The sequence below is a fragment of the Limulus polyphemus genome, unplaced genomic scaffold (assembly GCF_000517525.1).
Source record: "Limulus polyphemus unplaced genomic scaffold, Limulus_polyphemus-2.1.2 Scaffold1227, whole genome shotgun sequence".
NCBI classification, from domain to species: domain Eukaryota; kingdom Metazoa; phylum Arthropoda; class Merostomata; order Xiphosura; family Limulidae; genus Limulus; species Limulus polyphemus.
In genome coordinates this window covers 224928-242621 of record NW_013666837.1, presented here as the reverse complement: position 1 = coordinate 242621, position 17694 = coordinate 224928, and the positions used below count along the sequence as shown (strand labels likewise).

The 17694-nt window shown below is 33.4% G+C and overlaps 1 protein-coding gene across 1 annotated transcript in view; it reads left to right on the top strand.

Moving 5' to 3' along the window:
* The window catches only part of LOC106462696, a 69564-nt gene that overhangs the window by 22090 nt on the left and 29780 nt on the right, over positions 1-17694 (top strand). The window contains exon 4 of the mRNA XM_022390016.1: positions 16458-16635. Coding sequence (XP_022245724.1) covers positions 16458-16635 — 178 coding nt within the window. The remainder of the gene's footprint in view (positions 1-16457; positions 16636-17694) is intronic.

The window sequence follows — 17694 nt, the reverse complement described above, 5'->3', positions numbered from 1 at the left end:
TGGTTCCTGGAGTTTTTTTATCCACATTTCAATAACTTCTGATGGCTGTAACTGTATATTAATATATTTTTAGCCAAAAATGTTTCCACATCAGAACTACTCACAGAATAATCGACCTTATATCAAAGTATAGAAATGGATATTTGTTTCATAACCATTAAAGTTATTTTGTCTCTAAAGATTGTCTGAATAAAGTCGTCTGTTATTTTCAACTGATAGACTAGGCGGAAGGCAGTTAGTCAACAGAATCCATCGTCTACTCTTGGGCTACTAATGCCTCCAAAGTGCGAAGCGCGATTTATTTTCACTGTATCGGAACGAGAACGAGGGTCCAGCAGCCTAACTAACGGTCATGCTAAGCCTAAAACTATCAATATCTTTCTAAAGAAATCGTTTCTTTACATTTATATAAAAATTATGTAGATAACCAGAATTTATTGGTGGCATTTATATGCTTCGTGATGCTAGAATCAAGAGAATTTTGAGAGCTTAAAATCCATGATTACATCCAACCAGCGAATAAGAGTCTGTAAGCAGTAATCAAACCAGAGATTTAAACAAGATTTTCCATTGTTCACTGGAAATCAAATAATGGTTCCGATTATTTCGGAAGAACAAGTTTCACAGGCACCAGTTATTTAGAAGGTAGTATATCTATTGTCTCTTGACTCTCTCGTTGCGAATACAGATGAAAGGCTCTTCCTCCAAGTCGTAATAGATAATCTAGTTAACACTAACAAGCTTAACATTCTACTCAGAATGGCCCTCAAGGTAGTTAGCAAATTGTGCTCTGAATTGAAAGAGCTGACAAGAGAATAGGGATTAAACCAGAAAGAACCCAGGATTAAGCAACGATAGAGCGGATAATGTCAGCGAACCCATTTCTTGTGTATCACATCTCCAACTGCTTTAAGTAGAAATGTAAAGCTTTTATGATGACGAACTTGAGCATCGGTTAATTACTTTTGTTAAATCACGTGGTTTTAAAGTTAGCTCTTTAAAACGATTGATGATTCATAGAGAAACCATTGGTGAATTGCGGCAGTTTGCATTCTGTCCAGAGTCATTATTTGAATAAACCAAAGTCAGATCTTGTGCTCATTGTGTGAAAAATATTTTTTCCTTTAGACTTGTTTTATTTATTCTCTCCGTGTTCGCTTTGACTGATGAACAATTGTGTATCCATCATCTGATATTAAAGTGACAAAGCCACCATGATTGTATTATTCCTGCTAAGTCCTGTGAAACTCTTAACTTTTTTTTTTGTGGCAACACGTTTATTTGAAGCTTTATTTTCTTTCTACTTCAAAAAACCTAGAGGACAACTTATTAATTTCAAAACTAATAACAAAAGATAAATGTATAAAAAATATCTGTGAAGCCTACTTCTGAAACAACTAGAAAATTAACATATGTGGATATAGGTTTCATAGTTTCTGATAAAACTTTTACTTAACCTATTTGAAACATTTCAATCATGATAATTGTGTTGAAATATACCTTTTAAAGACAGCGGTGAATATACGGAATTACAACTATGAAATCTAGGGTTCGATTCCATGCTGTAGACAGAGCGCAGATAGCCTATTGTGTAACTATGCTCTAAAACAAACAAACCAAATTAAGCCAATAAATAAATAGGTATGTAACCAATTTAGAAAAATATATAATAATAATAAAAAACAAATATATTAAGTTTTGACATTTGAATAAGTTAATAATAATCCTTTTTTGAAGTTTCCAATTGTAAAATAATATTCTTTGTATAAGAAAACTAATGTTTTTATGTTGAAAGATTTGAAATGAGCATTGAACAAAAGTAACTTTAAAACTAAAGAAAGAAAGACGGATTTCAGTGGACATGGAAATGATTTTGGTCAGTGTTGCTGAAACAATATCGGTTTAGTACAATATTTCATTCGTTTTAACAACATAACTGTTGTTTAAATATTCAAAGTGTTGCTATGTTTTCCTTGAATTTTGTCTTAAACTTTAGAGGCATGATGAAAGATAAATAATTTAAATATTATGTTATTATACAAAAATCGCTTTAGGGTATAACTAAGATCTCGAACTTTCTACGGCAAATCCATTTTGTCATTGAAATGGACTTCTAAGCCTGTCGTATGTACTTTGTTGAAGACAAGCATAATCTCATAGCCGTACACTGTGTTTGCCGCTGGCTAGACACATAGACTTTGATCAAGCTATGAGCGCGTAGTATTTCTGTCGAAGAAAGAGATAAAACTCTCAAGAAAAGAGGAACGACAAAAAACTTTAATATCACGGAAAATTCAAGGCTTTCCTATATTTGTCCATTGGAACTGCTAGAGTGACCTGAAGCTTTTCGAAGTTTGACTTCCAATTTCTTAGATTTTTTGATACACCTGAATTGAAAAAAAAAAACAAGATAAACTCACGTGCACAGGTCTTGGCTTTAAAGTATTTCATAGTCTAGGTTTCACTTGCTACATCGACTTCATTACACCTTCTACGTAATCTTTACTCTCGTTCTCTCAGTAAGACTTCTTACATTCCAAACCTGCAGCTCTGTCATTCTCTTATCGTAACAGACTGATACTGCAGAGAATCAATGTTATATCTAATCAGAAAATGAGATTTCTCTGTAATTCCGTTTATCTATTGTTTATTTCTTTTAGCTGCTGTATGAAGAAAAACATTCGTGAGAATAAACCGAAAACATCGCATAGTTATTACTGCTAATCACATTATTACGTTTTGTCCAGTCGTTCCAAGAAAAAATCACGTGGTGCACGTAATAGGTGTAAGTTAATTGCTGAAATAAACATAATTAAAACCCTTTTTAAATGAATGTACGAAAATGCATAACAATTCTTTAATGATTTTAAAAACTTTCATCTTTCCTTAACCACGAGGAACCCAGAAAGACCTAAAAGATTATACTTCTAACTTCCGTTTCAAGAAATGAAGAAGATGAATGAGTGCATTATGTTAAAGCTAGAGCTTACTGCACGATGAATGAATACATTATGTTAAAGCTAGAGCTTACTGCTTCACTACAGTACACGTTGTGTTACACTCCATGTGACAACTGTACAACTTCACAAAATACTTGCATCGTAGTTTCCATTGCAAAAGGTTCCGTCATAAGGCTGTCACTTCTAAAGCACACTACAACTCCTTGCAAGCTTTCCATAATCAATCTAGTGTTCGGTATGAAGATTTCCCAGCGCTAGTTTCAACAGTACGATCGCACAAAAGTCTCTTGGCACTACGTCCGGCGACTTGACAGTAATGTCTTCGTATGGAATAGCATGACTATCCGTTTCATTCTCCAGCTACTTGAGGTAAGCGACATTGAAAGGATATGCCATAGAAAGAGCTTATGGAAACAAGGATGTTACCCTTTTACATACGGAGATCGTTCTTGGTTTCGTTGTGTACCGTTTGTCTGGGGCACATGGATGGCTTTTGCCATTGACCTTCGTGTTCGTTCATCCTCGGTTGTTGGAAAACGCCGCACTTTGCACGACTTGTTGTAGGTTTCTTTGCAAATGGTCCTCGTGCCCTGAGGTAGTATATATTCCATTGTTTCCAATGTCATTAAGCCTAAGAGACATACCCGTTTTCGAAATATTTTTTGTTGGAAAGGACTGACTTATAAATAAACTTAGCATTATGACAAATTTCAAGGTAGGTCCAGCCTAATCTACTCTTTGATCAACAGTGGGTAGGTTTTTTCACAGTGAATACAAAGCACGTTCATACCAACTGTATGTATGAAAGAACTGACTGTTACATACTCTTTCCAAAATCGATCAATTTTCGATGGCATCATACAACCTACGTCATGCTAAATAATGTAATTATGATACGTGCCTTTCCACCGCGACTTCATATCGGCTGTGGTTCACACGTGACTTGCTGATTTGCATATTAAAATTGTTTTATTATAACATAATCAGCTCTTTGTATACGTCAGAAAACATAGTTACCTAGCAAGGAGAGTTATTTTTGGAATATTTTTATTTTCTTTGAAAACTGAGGATGAAGCTGGATTCAAACCGATATTACTTCTAACAAGAAGTGTAACGTTTCATTTACTTATTTTTATCCGTTTATCTGTAGAATTCTTTATTATGTAATCTCATTATTACATTGTGATGGGCAATTACTTAAATTCTGGTCGAAATATTTTATTTTCACTTTGTTACTTTATTCCCCTCTCTTTTATTTGCTGTTTAATCATCTGTAGTACCAAACCAACTAATTCATGTTTAACCTTTTATAAGAAATAACTTCTCAAGTAATTCATTTACAACTCTTTTATTTGCAAATTTTTTTATCACGTTTCTGTTTCATGTTGAACCCTCTTTTCCCCTCGAATTAGGGTCGGTCGTTGTCCAGTAGTTAGCGTGCACGGACCATGATTCCGAGGGTACCTGGGTTGCGTTACGTTGCAGCACTTTGAGGCTGTGAGTGCGCTATAAGAGTGACAGTCAAATCCCACTATGGAAGTAGTCTAAGAGTTGGCGACGAGTACTGTTAACTAGTCGCTTTCCCCGTAGTCTATTTCTTCAAATTTAAGGCTAGATATGCATTGATTGCCTTTGCGCAGCTTCGATCGTAAATTGTGAGTAGATAAATAATAACAAACGGAACCTTAGAGTTCCGACTATATTTAACTTTGCCAGTTTTCTTTTGTTTAAGTGTTATATTCATAGCTGACCAAAATGAAAGAAACTCGATAACACAATAGTTTCGGAAAGTAGACGTTTTTTTTTTCTAGGGGTAAACTAAGGATAAGCCGAAGGAGTAAAAGGTTAGTTAATTGACCGTCGGTGTTGATGATGGATATTTATAGTATCTCCTTCAGTTTAAGTAGGTTAAAATACTTTTTTGTTGTTTGGATGAACTACCATAGGTACTAATGACACCTCTTAAACATCATTTTGCTATCTTTCTCACTAAAGCATAAAGACCAATCTACCGGAAAAGCGTTTGGATTATCAGGTTTCTTTAGCTCTGTTTTATTTTTCTTAATTCTTCGTTTTGTCCTAATATAATGAATATTTATTGGCTTAACTATTCGGTAGTTTCTGGTTATTAACCTACACATTTAATAACTGTTGCGCGTAATTTCTAATAAACTATGATATTTGATCATTCAGTTTACACATTAAACACTTGTTCGATAATTTATGATTAATAACTTTTCCTCTATTGATTGTTATTTCTAGTATACATATTAAACACCTGTTCAATCGCTTCTGGTCAGGTTACTTTGATCTTTGGTTGTTACTTCTCCACGTTAAACACCTAACTGTTTAGAAATTTTTTATTAATAAGTTTTGACAAGTTACCGCTAATTCTACACACTAAGTACCTGTTTGGTAAATTCTGGACAACAACCTTTGATCTTTAGTTGTTAATTCTACACATTTTATTCTTCTTCTTCTTGTGTTTTTATTTCTTCAACACAAGTGTAATTCATTTATTTTCTTAGATAGTCGTATAATAATAAAATCTACGGGAAAAAACACAAACAATGTAACATTCGGATTTCAGTAGCTCTCGTTCTTCATATTTTCAAAGTTTCTCATGAAATCCTCGAGTTCTGGTTAAATCTGTTGTTTATCCAACACGGATCAGTTCTATCAATTCTTCTGCTATTCCTCTCATATCGTTTCTTTCTCTATCCTCTTTTTTTGAATTGAATTTTACTACGTTTTTATAAGTAGGTATTTGTTGATTAATTTTAAATTGTACATTTATTCACCAAATAACTAATTTATACTAATTCAGTTATTTCGTATTGAAAGAAACTCCTATTGTGAAAATTATGTCTTTTTTTTGTAGGTTCTGTGGTTTTTTATTTTATTTTTTTATTAAAAATGGGGGTTTATTTAATGTTATAATGTAATAAATGCAATATAGCGAATTGCCGAATTGTTTTTTTTCTAATTTTTTAACACTGTTTATGAACAACTATGGTTAATTTAGACTGGCTAATGCCCCCAGTGTCTCAGCGATAATTCCTAGGGCTTATAACGCTAAAAATCGGGTTTCGATACCAGCAGTAGGTAAAGCCCAGATATCCCATTGTTTAGTTTTGGCCTTAACAACAATTAAACAGAATGGCTAATAATCAAGGACTATTTGGATCGTAATTTATGATTTCTACATATGACGACATATACTAATCTAGTTTAATTTGTTTTATATTATCTTTATTTCTGTCTTCCTCTCGCCGCGGGCCGAGCGTGGCCAAGTGGTTAACGTGCAAACTATGAATAAAATCACTGTACTCCGCAATCTTTAGGAACATGTGTGTCTTATAAGGGTGACAGTCAACCCCATTATTCGGTCGGACAAGAGTAGCTCAAGAGTTGGCAGTGGGTGGTGTGGACTAGCTTTCTTCTAATAATAATAAAATGATAATAAAGGTGATTAAACTCAGGTTTCAATAGCTTTCCTCGCTTTGTGCAGCAAACTTATTGACTGATTGTTAATTTCTATATGAATTTAATTTCAAGGCAACATTAACAGGATTTTAATTTTGTATCTTATTAGGTTCATTTATAAGTTAACGCCACACTAAGTTCTTTATATAAATAAGATTATTTTTCTCAGCCGTTTTCCAAAATTAATTTGAAAATCTCTACAATCAGAGATTGTATATCAGGAGATATCAAACGATAACATTTGTTGCTGTAACACTGTAATACATTCGGTCGACAAATGGAAAGGTTTTGTTGTTTTTCAGGACTTTTAGTGCATAGTGGAGGAACTTAGACATTTCGGCAATAAAGCTAGTGAAGCAAAACAAAACGACACCAACCTATAGCCTCCACATAATAATACTAGCGGTGAGGAAGCCACAAGGGCTAAGCGTTGGATGAAATAATTTTTTTTTATTATCTGGAGACGATAGGTGGTTTTTTTTTCTCCAACTTTATTACCAAAATGTGTAAATCCCTCCTATATGCATTGCAACTTCTGAAAGTTAACATTTCTTATTATTGTTTACTGGGAGTTACGTAAAATTGTGGAGTATACTTAAATAATAACAGTTGTTAGTTACTAAGGTTTATGTGACTTATAAGAAGTCCATTCTTAAAAATGTTTCTCTCACTACGTAAAAAAGAAAAAGAAACTTAGATATAATTCTCTATAATCATGCAGAATTCGACCTCTGAGGTGGACACAGCACATATAACTGATTGTTGTAGCGTTATTTTTAACAGCAAAAAAACAATTAATTATCTTGCGATTGCTTGGCCTTTCAAAATCTTAACTTTTCTTTGGGGTAGGGTGTTCAATCATATTCATTTTCACTGCTTTAAAAATTACATTAAAGGAAGTAACACTAGCCACTGTTGCAACTTTCAAATTATCGTTTTTCAAGAATATATGATGAACAATCGCTAGCAGATTAGTTAGTATTCAATTAAAATGGCCTTTATTTAAACATATATACATGAACAATGAAAAACACACCAAAAGTTAATATTTCATAAGGAATAATCCACTACAGTTTCCATAAATTTAGTCTTTGCTGTTTATTTAAGGCTATGTATCATTCTATAACGAGAAATCATAAAATCTGGTATAAGGAAATACACTCTTCATTTTTAAAGTTACAAAAAATACTATGAAAATGGAACGCTTTTCGTGGTGGTGCCAGTCTTTTGCAGATCTTCCTACGCGGTATGGAACGAAATCAATAAATACACGGTTCCAGTAGGGTCGTGGAAGTGAATCCAAGAACGTTGTCACAGTGACAGATGTGTCACGATTAAGACGAATAAAAAGAGACAGGATGGTAACACTAAGACTTGAGTCTCAACATAAAAGCACGTTTTTCTTTTTGCAAAAAAAAAAAGGTCATGTGTTAGAAAGAAGTCTTCCATTTTACTGGAATATGTTTAATAAATACTTTCTGTGAACTGAATGTTTGGCATAAATCATAGTAATACAGTTTATACTGATTTATTAAACACGTTTTCTGTGAAGCATGTTGCTATAAATTACACCATAAAAGTCATGAGTTCGAGTCTAGCAAAAAGAAACTGATCTTACAATTAAAATAAACAAGAATAGGAACTATTGTTGGCAGAATATTTGTGGTGGCTCTCTGTATTATATACAAATGTTACAGACATTGACATGTGGTTTTAACATTATTCTTCTACTCGTTAAGTCTTGCTTTAAATGAATTGTCTAGAATCCTTTGTGATTATAATAAAACAACTATTCACTTCATAAATATTATCACGATTAGGCACCATTAAATATGGACTAAACGATCTTGATCCATTGATACTTTTGGTTTAAATTAATAGCGCTCTTGTTTCAGTTGAATTAATTGCCGTGAATGTCAGTAAAGTGTCAATATCATCCAAGAGCTTTGTAAGTTTCGCTTTGGCTAAAACTGTAGAAAAAAAATCAAATTAAATAGTGAACAATGAACAGGGATCATTGCTTTACACAATAAAAAGAAAACTCAACAGTATACTGTTTTTGAAGAGTGCTAGTAAAAATGAAAGAAGTAAAAAACATCCTTAAAGTAGGTTTGGTTGTCGGTAAGCCCCAAGCTACACAATGGGCTATATGTGCTTTGTCTGTCACGGATATTGAAAGCCGAATTTTAGCGTTGTAAGCATGTAGACTTACGAATAAACCACTGAGGGGGCAGAAGGGAGGAAAATGTCATTCAGAGAATTTCAAAATCAACATTATTCAAAACAACCTCAGAAATGAATATAACATATTTGACATACGAACGTGGTCAAGCAGTTAAATTTTGCACAGGATCTAAAAAATTAGAGGAACAAGTGGGACAACATGCAACGGACTGACGAAACAATCATTTGTTTTTTTCGAAAACTCTGGGAGATTTTTTTTTGTAGAGACGTGACCCCTGAGAAGTTCAAGCAAGAGTGCGTGAGCAAAGACATTGAAACATGATGCCAAGTCTATAAGAGTGTACATATGGTTTCTGCTACAGAAGTGGGGGATATTGGCAAACTTGATGCTATAACGAAGAAGCACAATATCCTTGTTCATCACGTAGTTTCCAGTGGAGGACGTTTAATTGGTCCTGGTTTTGAATTCCAGTTGTATAACGATCCAAAACGGATTATCCTGTTGTTTCAAAGGTATTTGAAGAGGAAGAAAAGCGACGGTAAAATAAAAGCTACAAAAGAAACAACCCAAAGTCTCAGTGGTTCCCAGTTGCAAGTTTGTGTTGACAGTTGGTAAAGGAATATTTTAGAAGATAAGTCAACTTATATGTGGAAGCTTTGGGAAAGAGTAGAGCAAAATTGGAAGGAAATATTGATTGGTAGCCTCAAAAAATCTTGCAGCATCCATGTTTGATTGATGTCGTCTTGTAGTTAAGGCCAGATGAGAAACTACTAAATATCGATTATTCAGTTTATTATGTTCCGAAATGAATACCTTGCGTCTGATATTGTAATGTTCTATGTGAACAGAAAGTGTAAACCAAAGCAGCACCTTTGTTTTGTGATCTCTTTTGATAACTTAGGTAAAGATTCTGAATCCAGACTTCTGACTGATGTTTTAATTAAATAAAAATGATTCACATTACGTCCAGTGTACTACAAAAAAAGATTAGTTTAGTTACAATAAATGTTTGTTTTTATACATTGTAAGGAATCGCAAAACATGAACTTCAGATGTAAAAACTTCCCAATATGTAAATAATTCTTCCCAAACATGCACACACACACACACACATAATTATATATACATACAAGGAAACAAATATATTTTGCTGAAGGAAGTGATTAATAAAAACGACTTTAAAAATAATAAAAATAAACTTTTTATCTGTTACTATTAAGTTAAAAGAAATAAATATAACCACACATACATAAAAGCATAAAATACTGATTTCGTATCATTCAGAATAGTCTTAGTTGTTGCAATATAGGTTCTTCTAAAGTATGACATATTCCCATAATATACTTATTAATGTGTTTTTTAACAGGTAATGGGCTATTATTTGCATTTCGACATGAGATTTGGATACATTTATTCTCAAACGTAAATGTTCTGTTTCTCCAACATATATTTGCCTACAATAAATACAAGTTAATACATAAATAACATTACGTGAATTACAACTAAATCTACAATTTATAAAAAATATTTTCTTTCCAACAGGACTTGTAATATATTTAGTGCATGTAATATAATTTTTCCCACAAATATAACAATTTGGTTTATTGCAGGGAAAAATACCTTAATCAGGTTTATTTACTTTATTTCTCTGATTTAAGATAGCATATCAATTTTAGGTTGTCTTCATGATAATATGATTTGTTTATTTTCAAATTTAGATTTTAGTTTTAGCTTTTTGGATATCATTGATATTAATTTTAACTCCAGGATAATGCGTTATTATAAAAGGAATAATTTGTTCTTCTTTTATATTATTATTAATTTCCTTTTTAATATTAGCTAACTTTAAACCTTCTCTGTTACATTTCCTGGGTAATGACACTTCCTCAGATAAGACTTTTATTATATCAGTCTGTATTGTTGAACTTCCGGGCTAGAAGCAACAGAAAAAAATTATTTGAGCTAGGCAAAGTGGAATATTTTATTTAGTATGTATTGGACTATTACTATAAACATCTAAATACTGGTATGAATTAGTCGGTTTGTACTATAAATCCGCTTCAGTTTTACCGTCTTCCTTTTTTATAATTCATTTATCTAAACAAGATAAACCCAAGTTACTCATTTCGAAAGTAAACTTTATGTCAGGGTTAATTTGATTCAAAATTTCAATTTTTTTTCTAAAATCAAAGGATCTGTCCCATAATTTCAAACAATAATCTAGAAATCTTTTCCAATTTTGCTTCAAGTAATTAATGTTACTACTTTCAAAGTAATTTAATAAACTAATGAACATTCCAATATCAAAATATCAAAATCACTTAAGTGGTATAAAATGAAGCCACTTTTGTTCCCACGATGTTTCAGAGATTTGTTGATATATATTGTCTCTATAAACAAAATAGCAATTAGTTAAAATAAGTTTTAAACATTAATTATCACTTCATTATTAAAATGTGGATGTTATAAATCAGGGTATCTATTTAAATAAAATTCAATAACTTTTATATAATACTAGCAGAAACGCTGTCCTATGGGCGGCTGTTCTGCAGGAACTTGGCGAGCTAAACGGTGTGCTTCTCTGCCACGAAATTATTCCCGACTTCTAACTGTATCTTGTACTTCGGGTTTGTTCCTGGCTTCTTCTCATTGGATTTTACCTTATAACTTGGTGAGCAAGCCTATCTTTTGTCTTCTGTAACCTGCATCCTGACGTTTCATTTTCTTTCTCAAAGTTTCAGACTTTCTCCGTGATAAATCACTTTTTCGTTTGGCAATTTATGACTACGTGATTATCAATGTTTTTCGTCACTTTATACTCATAACGAATGGGAAAAAATACATGTTTAATTTACAAAGATCGAGTTACTACAAAATTCCTACAAATTTGTATGCAACGAATTTCGTATGAAGGACTTGCGGTTCCTTCGATCACAGAACAATTCAATTCATAGCGTACGCTTGGATTGTTCAGCAGAAATAGTTAATTTTCTTCTGAAATATCACAATGATTCTCCACTAGAAAGACTCATTTTGAAATGCTACATTAAACTCACTTTACCACAATTTTATTATAAACTAATTCCGTTGATAATAATAAGTGTACAAAATTAATGTACGTTATTAAATAGGAAAGAAGTATCATTTCTCCATTAAGGAAGAAATTTATGAAAAATCTTATAAAATAAAGTCCTATTGTTAGTTAATTTTCGTGAGGATCTATTTTATACCATTTTTCATTTTTGGTGCGATATAAAGCTGTTATTGGCACATTAAATAAACTTTTTTTATAAGAGACCCAACTGTAATGAAACTTTGTTAGGAATACCCCCTTATGATGATGAAAAATCGTGCGAAGTTTTATCCAAATCGGACTTTAACTATAGAGTTTAATGTAGCATTTCAAAATGAGTCTTTCTAGTGGAGAATCATTGTGATATTTCAGAAGAAAATTCACTATTTCTGCTGAACAATCCAAGCGTACGCTATGAATTGAATTGTTCTGTGATCGAAGGAACCGCAAGTCCTTCGTACGAAATTCGTTGCATACAAATTTGCAGGAATTTTGTAGTAACTCGATCTTTGTAAGTTAAACATGTATTTTTTTCCATTCGTTATGAGTATAAAGTGACGAAAAACATCAAAAATCACGATGCTAAAAATTGCCAAACGAAAAAGTGATTTATCGCGGAGAAAGTCTGAAACTTTGAGAAAGAAAATGAAACGTCAGGATGCAGGTTATAGAAAGAAAGAACAAGAAATGGATAGGCTTTCTCACCAAGTTATAAATCAATATCCAGCGAGAAGAAGCCAGGAACAAACCCGAAATACAGAAGCACATCAAATTTTTGACCAAGATGCAGTTAGAAGACGACAGGAGTAATTTCATGAGAGAGAAGCACACCATTCAGCTCGCCAAGATCCTGACCGAACAGCCGCCCGTTGAGCGGCGTTTCTGTAAGTAAATAATAATATAAGATGATGTTCTATCTTGCTGAAGAAAACAACAACAAAAACAAGAACAAACAAACAAGCGAATAACACCATTATATTTGAAACACGAAAAGAAAAGATCTTCATTATATCCTGGTATGTGAGTATTTTTATTGGAATAAAAGAGGCCGTTAATTTTTTATATAAAACATAATATGCTACATTGGATTTCGGCAAGTTTCGCGAGTGCTTTTCAGTGGTGTGTTGATTCACATATTTCCAAGTCCTGAAGCTGCGCCTACTGACTTTTCAAACAGATGGAATGTTGCCAAACTGTACATGATAATGCAACTGATAAACATCATTATGGTCCATCAAGTTGTTTATTTGTTTGTTGAATTTTCGCGCAAAGCTACACGAGGGCTATCTGCGCTAGCCGTCCATAATTTAGCAATGTAAGACTAGAGTGAAGGCAGCTAGTCATCACCACCCACCGCCAACTCTTTTACCAAAGAATAGTGGGTTTGACCGTTACATTATAACGCCCCCACGATTGAAAGGGCGAGCATGTTCGGTGGGACGGGGATTCGAACCCGCGACCCGCAGATTGCGAGTCGACCGCCCTAACCACCTGGCCATGCCGGGCCACCATCAAGTTGAGACACTCTTCACCTCGCAACCATTCTTCGAATGGCCGTTGTTCAGACTGAATTTTTTAAGCACAAACATCTCAGGTGTGCTTTGAAAATCTTCAATGCTGTAGTGTTTTTTTATATCAATAGGATTTTAATAGGAAAATTCCCCATAGGCTTCCCAAAACTGCGTTGAAAAGCCTTAATTGCTGATGCAACTGCGTTTATCACTTACGCTGGATCATCCAGTGATTCTGATGAGACACGTGAATCTTTCGTTTTGTATTGCTTAATTGAGTTTTTTGATATAGTTCGTGCATAATAAAATAACTTCAACAGACTTCAATTACACTTACTACAGAATCATCTGTAATTTTTGCTCAAGATCAATATTTTAGCTTTTGGCGCTATCTGTTAACAAAATCTTGAAACCTGGTGTATGCCGAAACTGACGAGAAAGGATCAAATTTGAAGGATGTTAGACTAACAGGTGCTTTACTGCATGTGCTCATCTTCATTGGTTTACAAGGTGTTTTAAATTGTGCCAAACCATTTATGGACACTTCCCCTGTATATGTGCAATCATTACGTTATTAACTTTCATTCGCTTATAAACTTGTACAATTCAAACCTCAGAAATTAAATAGAATATAGTCTATTTGGATGTAATCCAAAAAATGATAAAAAATAATTAGGGATCTTGCCAAGATTTAAATTTAAAGTGATTGACGTTTACATTCAACCCGCGGATATTACATCCTCTCCAATCAATGGAAATTATAAGCTAACGAGAGTCTCTTCACATTTTACAGATTTTATTTTATGTTTACTATAGCCCTTACCAATGTATATAATAGTTCTTGTCTTTCTTTCTAAAAGTAGGTGGTTGATTGTTGTTAAGCGCAAAGCTACACAATGGGCTATCTATTCCATTCCCACCACAGGTATTGAATCTCGATTTTTAGCGTCGTAAGCTTGCAAACTTACCACTGAACCAATGGTGGAGCTCTGGCACTATAGCACTAATTCTATGTATGTCACATAAAAGAAAGAGTTAAGTAATTGGTAGGCTGATTCCTGTTTGACCACTCCACGTTATAATTATTTTTTTTAGAAACTTTCAGCAAATATTTACTCCAATTTATTTTTTGGTAGAGCGTCAGAAATATACGTAATAGAAACACGTCTAAGACTGAGGAATAGTGTATTATGTAGATACGTATTTATGAAACGTGAAAAATGAAAATAAAAGGAATTTGATTGTAAACGGTGAAAGATACGTGTAAAGGTTCTCGTAGAATAAATTTGAATTTAAGGTGAAGAGTGTTTGGTAACACATATTATTGATATTCAGATTAAAAACGACTGTACATATGTCAAATCTGTAAAATCATTTAAAGTGGCTACAGACTTCTGCATGAAACTTTTCTTTCAAACTATGTGAGCATATCGAATCTCATATTAAAAAAAAAATCTAGCATGTTATTGAATATGGGTGGATGTTTAACTTGTGAGGGTAAACAAAAACAAAGAAACATTTTCTCAGATTTTCATATATATATATATATATATATCAAAATGCTAAGTAAGTTGAAAATTCTCTACCAGCGCATTCTCTGTATGAGACACTACGTATGTTTTCATTTACTCTATGTGTTAACCATAGTATCTTCCCGTATGTGTAAGTTAAAGTTATGTAGATCTATATGGAATTTTAATGCGAAATAAGTATGAATAAAACTCCAAGAGTTATGTATATATAACGACGACATTTTCAAGAATGAACTTTTTTAGAACATGGGATAATGATTAATCATATACACGTATTTCTTACATGCTGCTTTTCTGTACGACGTTTCAAGACGTGTTTGAACATCAAATAAAATTTATAATACTCGTGAAAGAGCAATGATTCGTGGTGCAAATAACAATGAGTGCGTGGTGGACACGAATCAGTGGTCACAAAAACTCTTTTTCAGAGAGCGCTATATCTGTGCTCAACGTGGCCACTGTTCATGTCAATAATGGCTTGCATCCTTGAAATAACGTGATAGACAGCTAAACAAAGCTGTCCAATGTTCAGTATTTCCGCGTGCTGTCGGATGGCCCACTTGACTTTTGGCTATGGGGATAAATAAAATCATTTCTATATCATGCAGCACCTGCTAACGTACCTGATATATATATATACCAAGTATATAAAATCATATAGAATCTTCTGATAAGAAAAATATATACAAAGATGCAGAACAACTCCGCGTTTTTACGGATTGTACATGCGGTGACAGAGACTTAATTTGTCTGTGTAAACCCTTCAGTTCATAAAATATAAATTATCTTAACATAACTCGACGGAACAAGCTGAATAAAGACAAACTGGTGTGTTTCTGGGCTCACTTTGTTCCAAGTCGTATCAGCCATTCGTTATATCGGTGCATAACAGCAGTCCAAAGAATGTACATGCAAAATAATATATACTTTTCATTTTAGTATAATAATTAATCGGTCATCTAGCCTGATATGTCTATTCTATCTGTTTGTACACTCGACCCACTGAACAAAGAAACAAACACTTTATTAAAATTCCAAAGTTCAAAAATAGTTATAAACATTGAATTTATGCATCATAGAATATTTTAAACATTGTTAAGTAGTACCTTTCTTTTCAAGATGGTTAGAAAAAAACATTAGAAAGTTTGTTTTTTTTAATTTCGGGCAAAGCTTCACGAGAGCTATTTGCGCTAACCGTCCCTAATTGAGAAGTGAAAGACTAAAAGGAAGGCAAGCTAGTCATCACCACCCACCGGCAACTCTTGGACTATTCTTTTACTAACGAATAGTCAGATTGATCGTCACATCATAACCCTCCCATGGCTGAAAGGGCGAGCATGTTTGGTGGGACGGGGATTCGAACCCGCAACCCACAGATTACGAGCCATGAGGGAAAATAAGGAATTATAACAATAAATGATCTTCTCCTACAAAACGTCTTTGACTGGACAAACCTATTGATCGAATATAAAATAACTTTTGACTGTACAAACCTATTGATCGAATATAAAATAACCTTTATATTCGATCAATAGGTTTGTACAGTCAAATAAATTTTGACTGTACAAATCTATTGATCGAATATAAAAATAAATTTTGACTGTACAAACCTATTGATCGAATATAAAAATAAATTTTGACTGTATCACTCATAGAAAAAATATGTACTAATCATCAAGCTTTTCTCTAATTAATTTTCATGCTCTTTAGGGCTACACAACAGCTGAACTTAGCAACTAAGAAAAGAAGGAGGTACTACAATGATCACGAGTTTGTAACGACCAAGTTTCGTACAGATTTCGCCAAAATCATCGGTTCGTCTCCTCCTCCTGCTCCTCCTCTTTTATTACGAGCTACAAGTCGGAAGGACGGAATCAGCCTTGGCAAGGTAGGTATATATTGTGATCTTGTTTTAGCTATGAATTAACAACAATAAGCATTTTATACATAGCTCGGTATATTTTTACTTACGTAATTATGGAATGACCATCCTTGTTTTTTGTTAGAGTTCCAGCACTGATAAGGAAGACTCAAACTTTTGTAGTTATAAAGAAAATTTACAAAAGGCGTTTGGAACGTGTGACTAACTCGTAGTATCTAGTCTCCTTAGTTTATTACCGTCTATACTTGTTGCCCCCCCCCCCCAGTGACACATTGGAATGTCTACGGATTTATACTGCGATAAACCGGGTTTCGGTACCTGTGGGCAGAGCACAGATAGCTCTTTGTGTAGCTTTGTGCTTAATAACAAAACAACAACTATACTTGTTGATTATGAATTATACAGATTGCGCCCTCACCTTGTTAAGTGCATCGTTGTAGCAGTTATAAATGATGGGGTTCAACTGTCTTCTGGAAAAAACAAAACAAACATTCATGCATGAAAAAAAATCGAATAAAAAAGTTTTTTTTATAAAACAAATATAGTCTTCATTTCTAATATATCTGGAGAATTCTGTAATATTTCATGTATTATTATTATTGCCCCCACAGTGACACAGTGGGACTTAAAACGCTAGAATTCGGGTTTCGATATCGGTGGTGGGCAGAGCACAGACAGCCCATTGTGTTGCTTTAAGCTTAGATTCAAACAAACAAACAAAGTATTATTATTCTTTGGTGTTAATGATTTCATATTTTATCCAATAAATTCATGGCGTTTCGTACTTTAAAATATATAAAAAGAAGCCTATTTAAAGACTGATGTTATTATAAAATTAATTTGAGGGTCAGATTATTGGAAAACAGCTGCACTTGGGAACTACCAAATTCAGCCGTGGTTTTGCCTTTATACTTATCAAAGCGTTGTTATCTTTAACGTTTAACGGCTCCTTAAAACACGTTTCCTTAACGCTTATGACTACTTAAAACGTTGTGTTTCTTGGCGCAGCTACCTGAAACGCATGGGTATTTAAGTTTTTTGGCTATAAAGTATAAAGTATAAAGT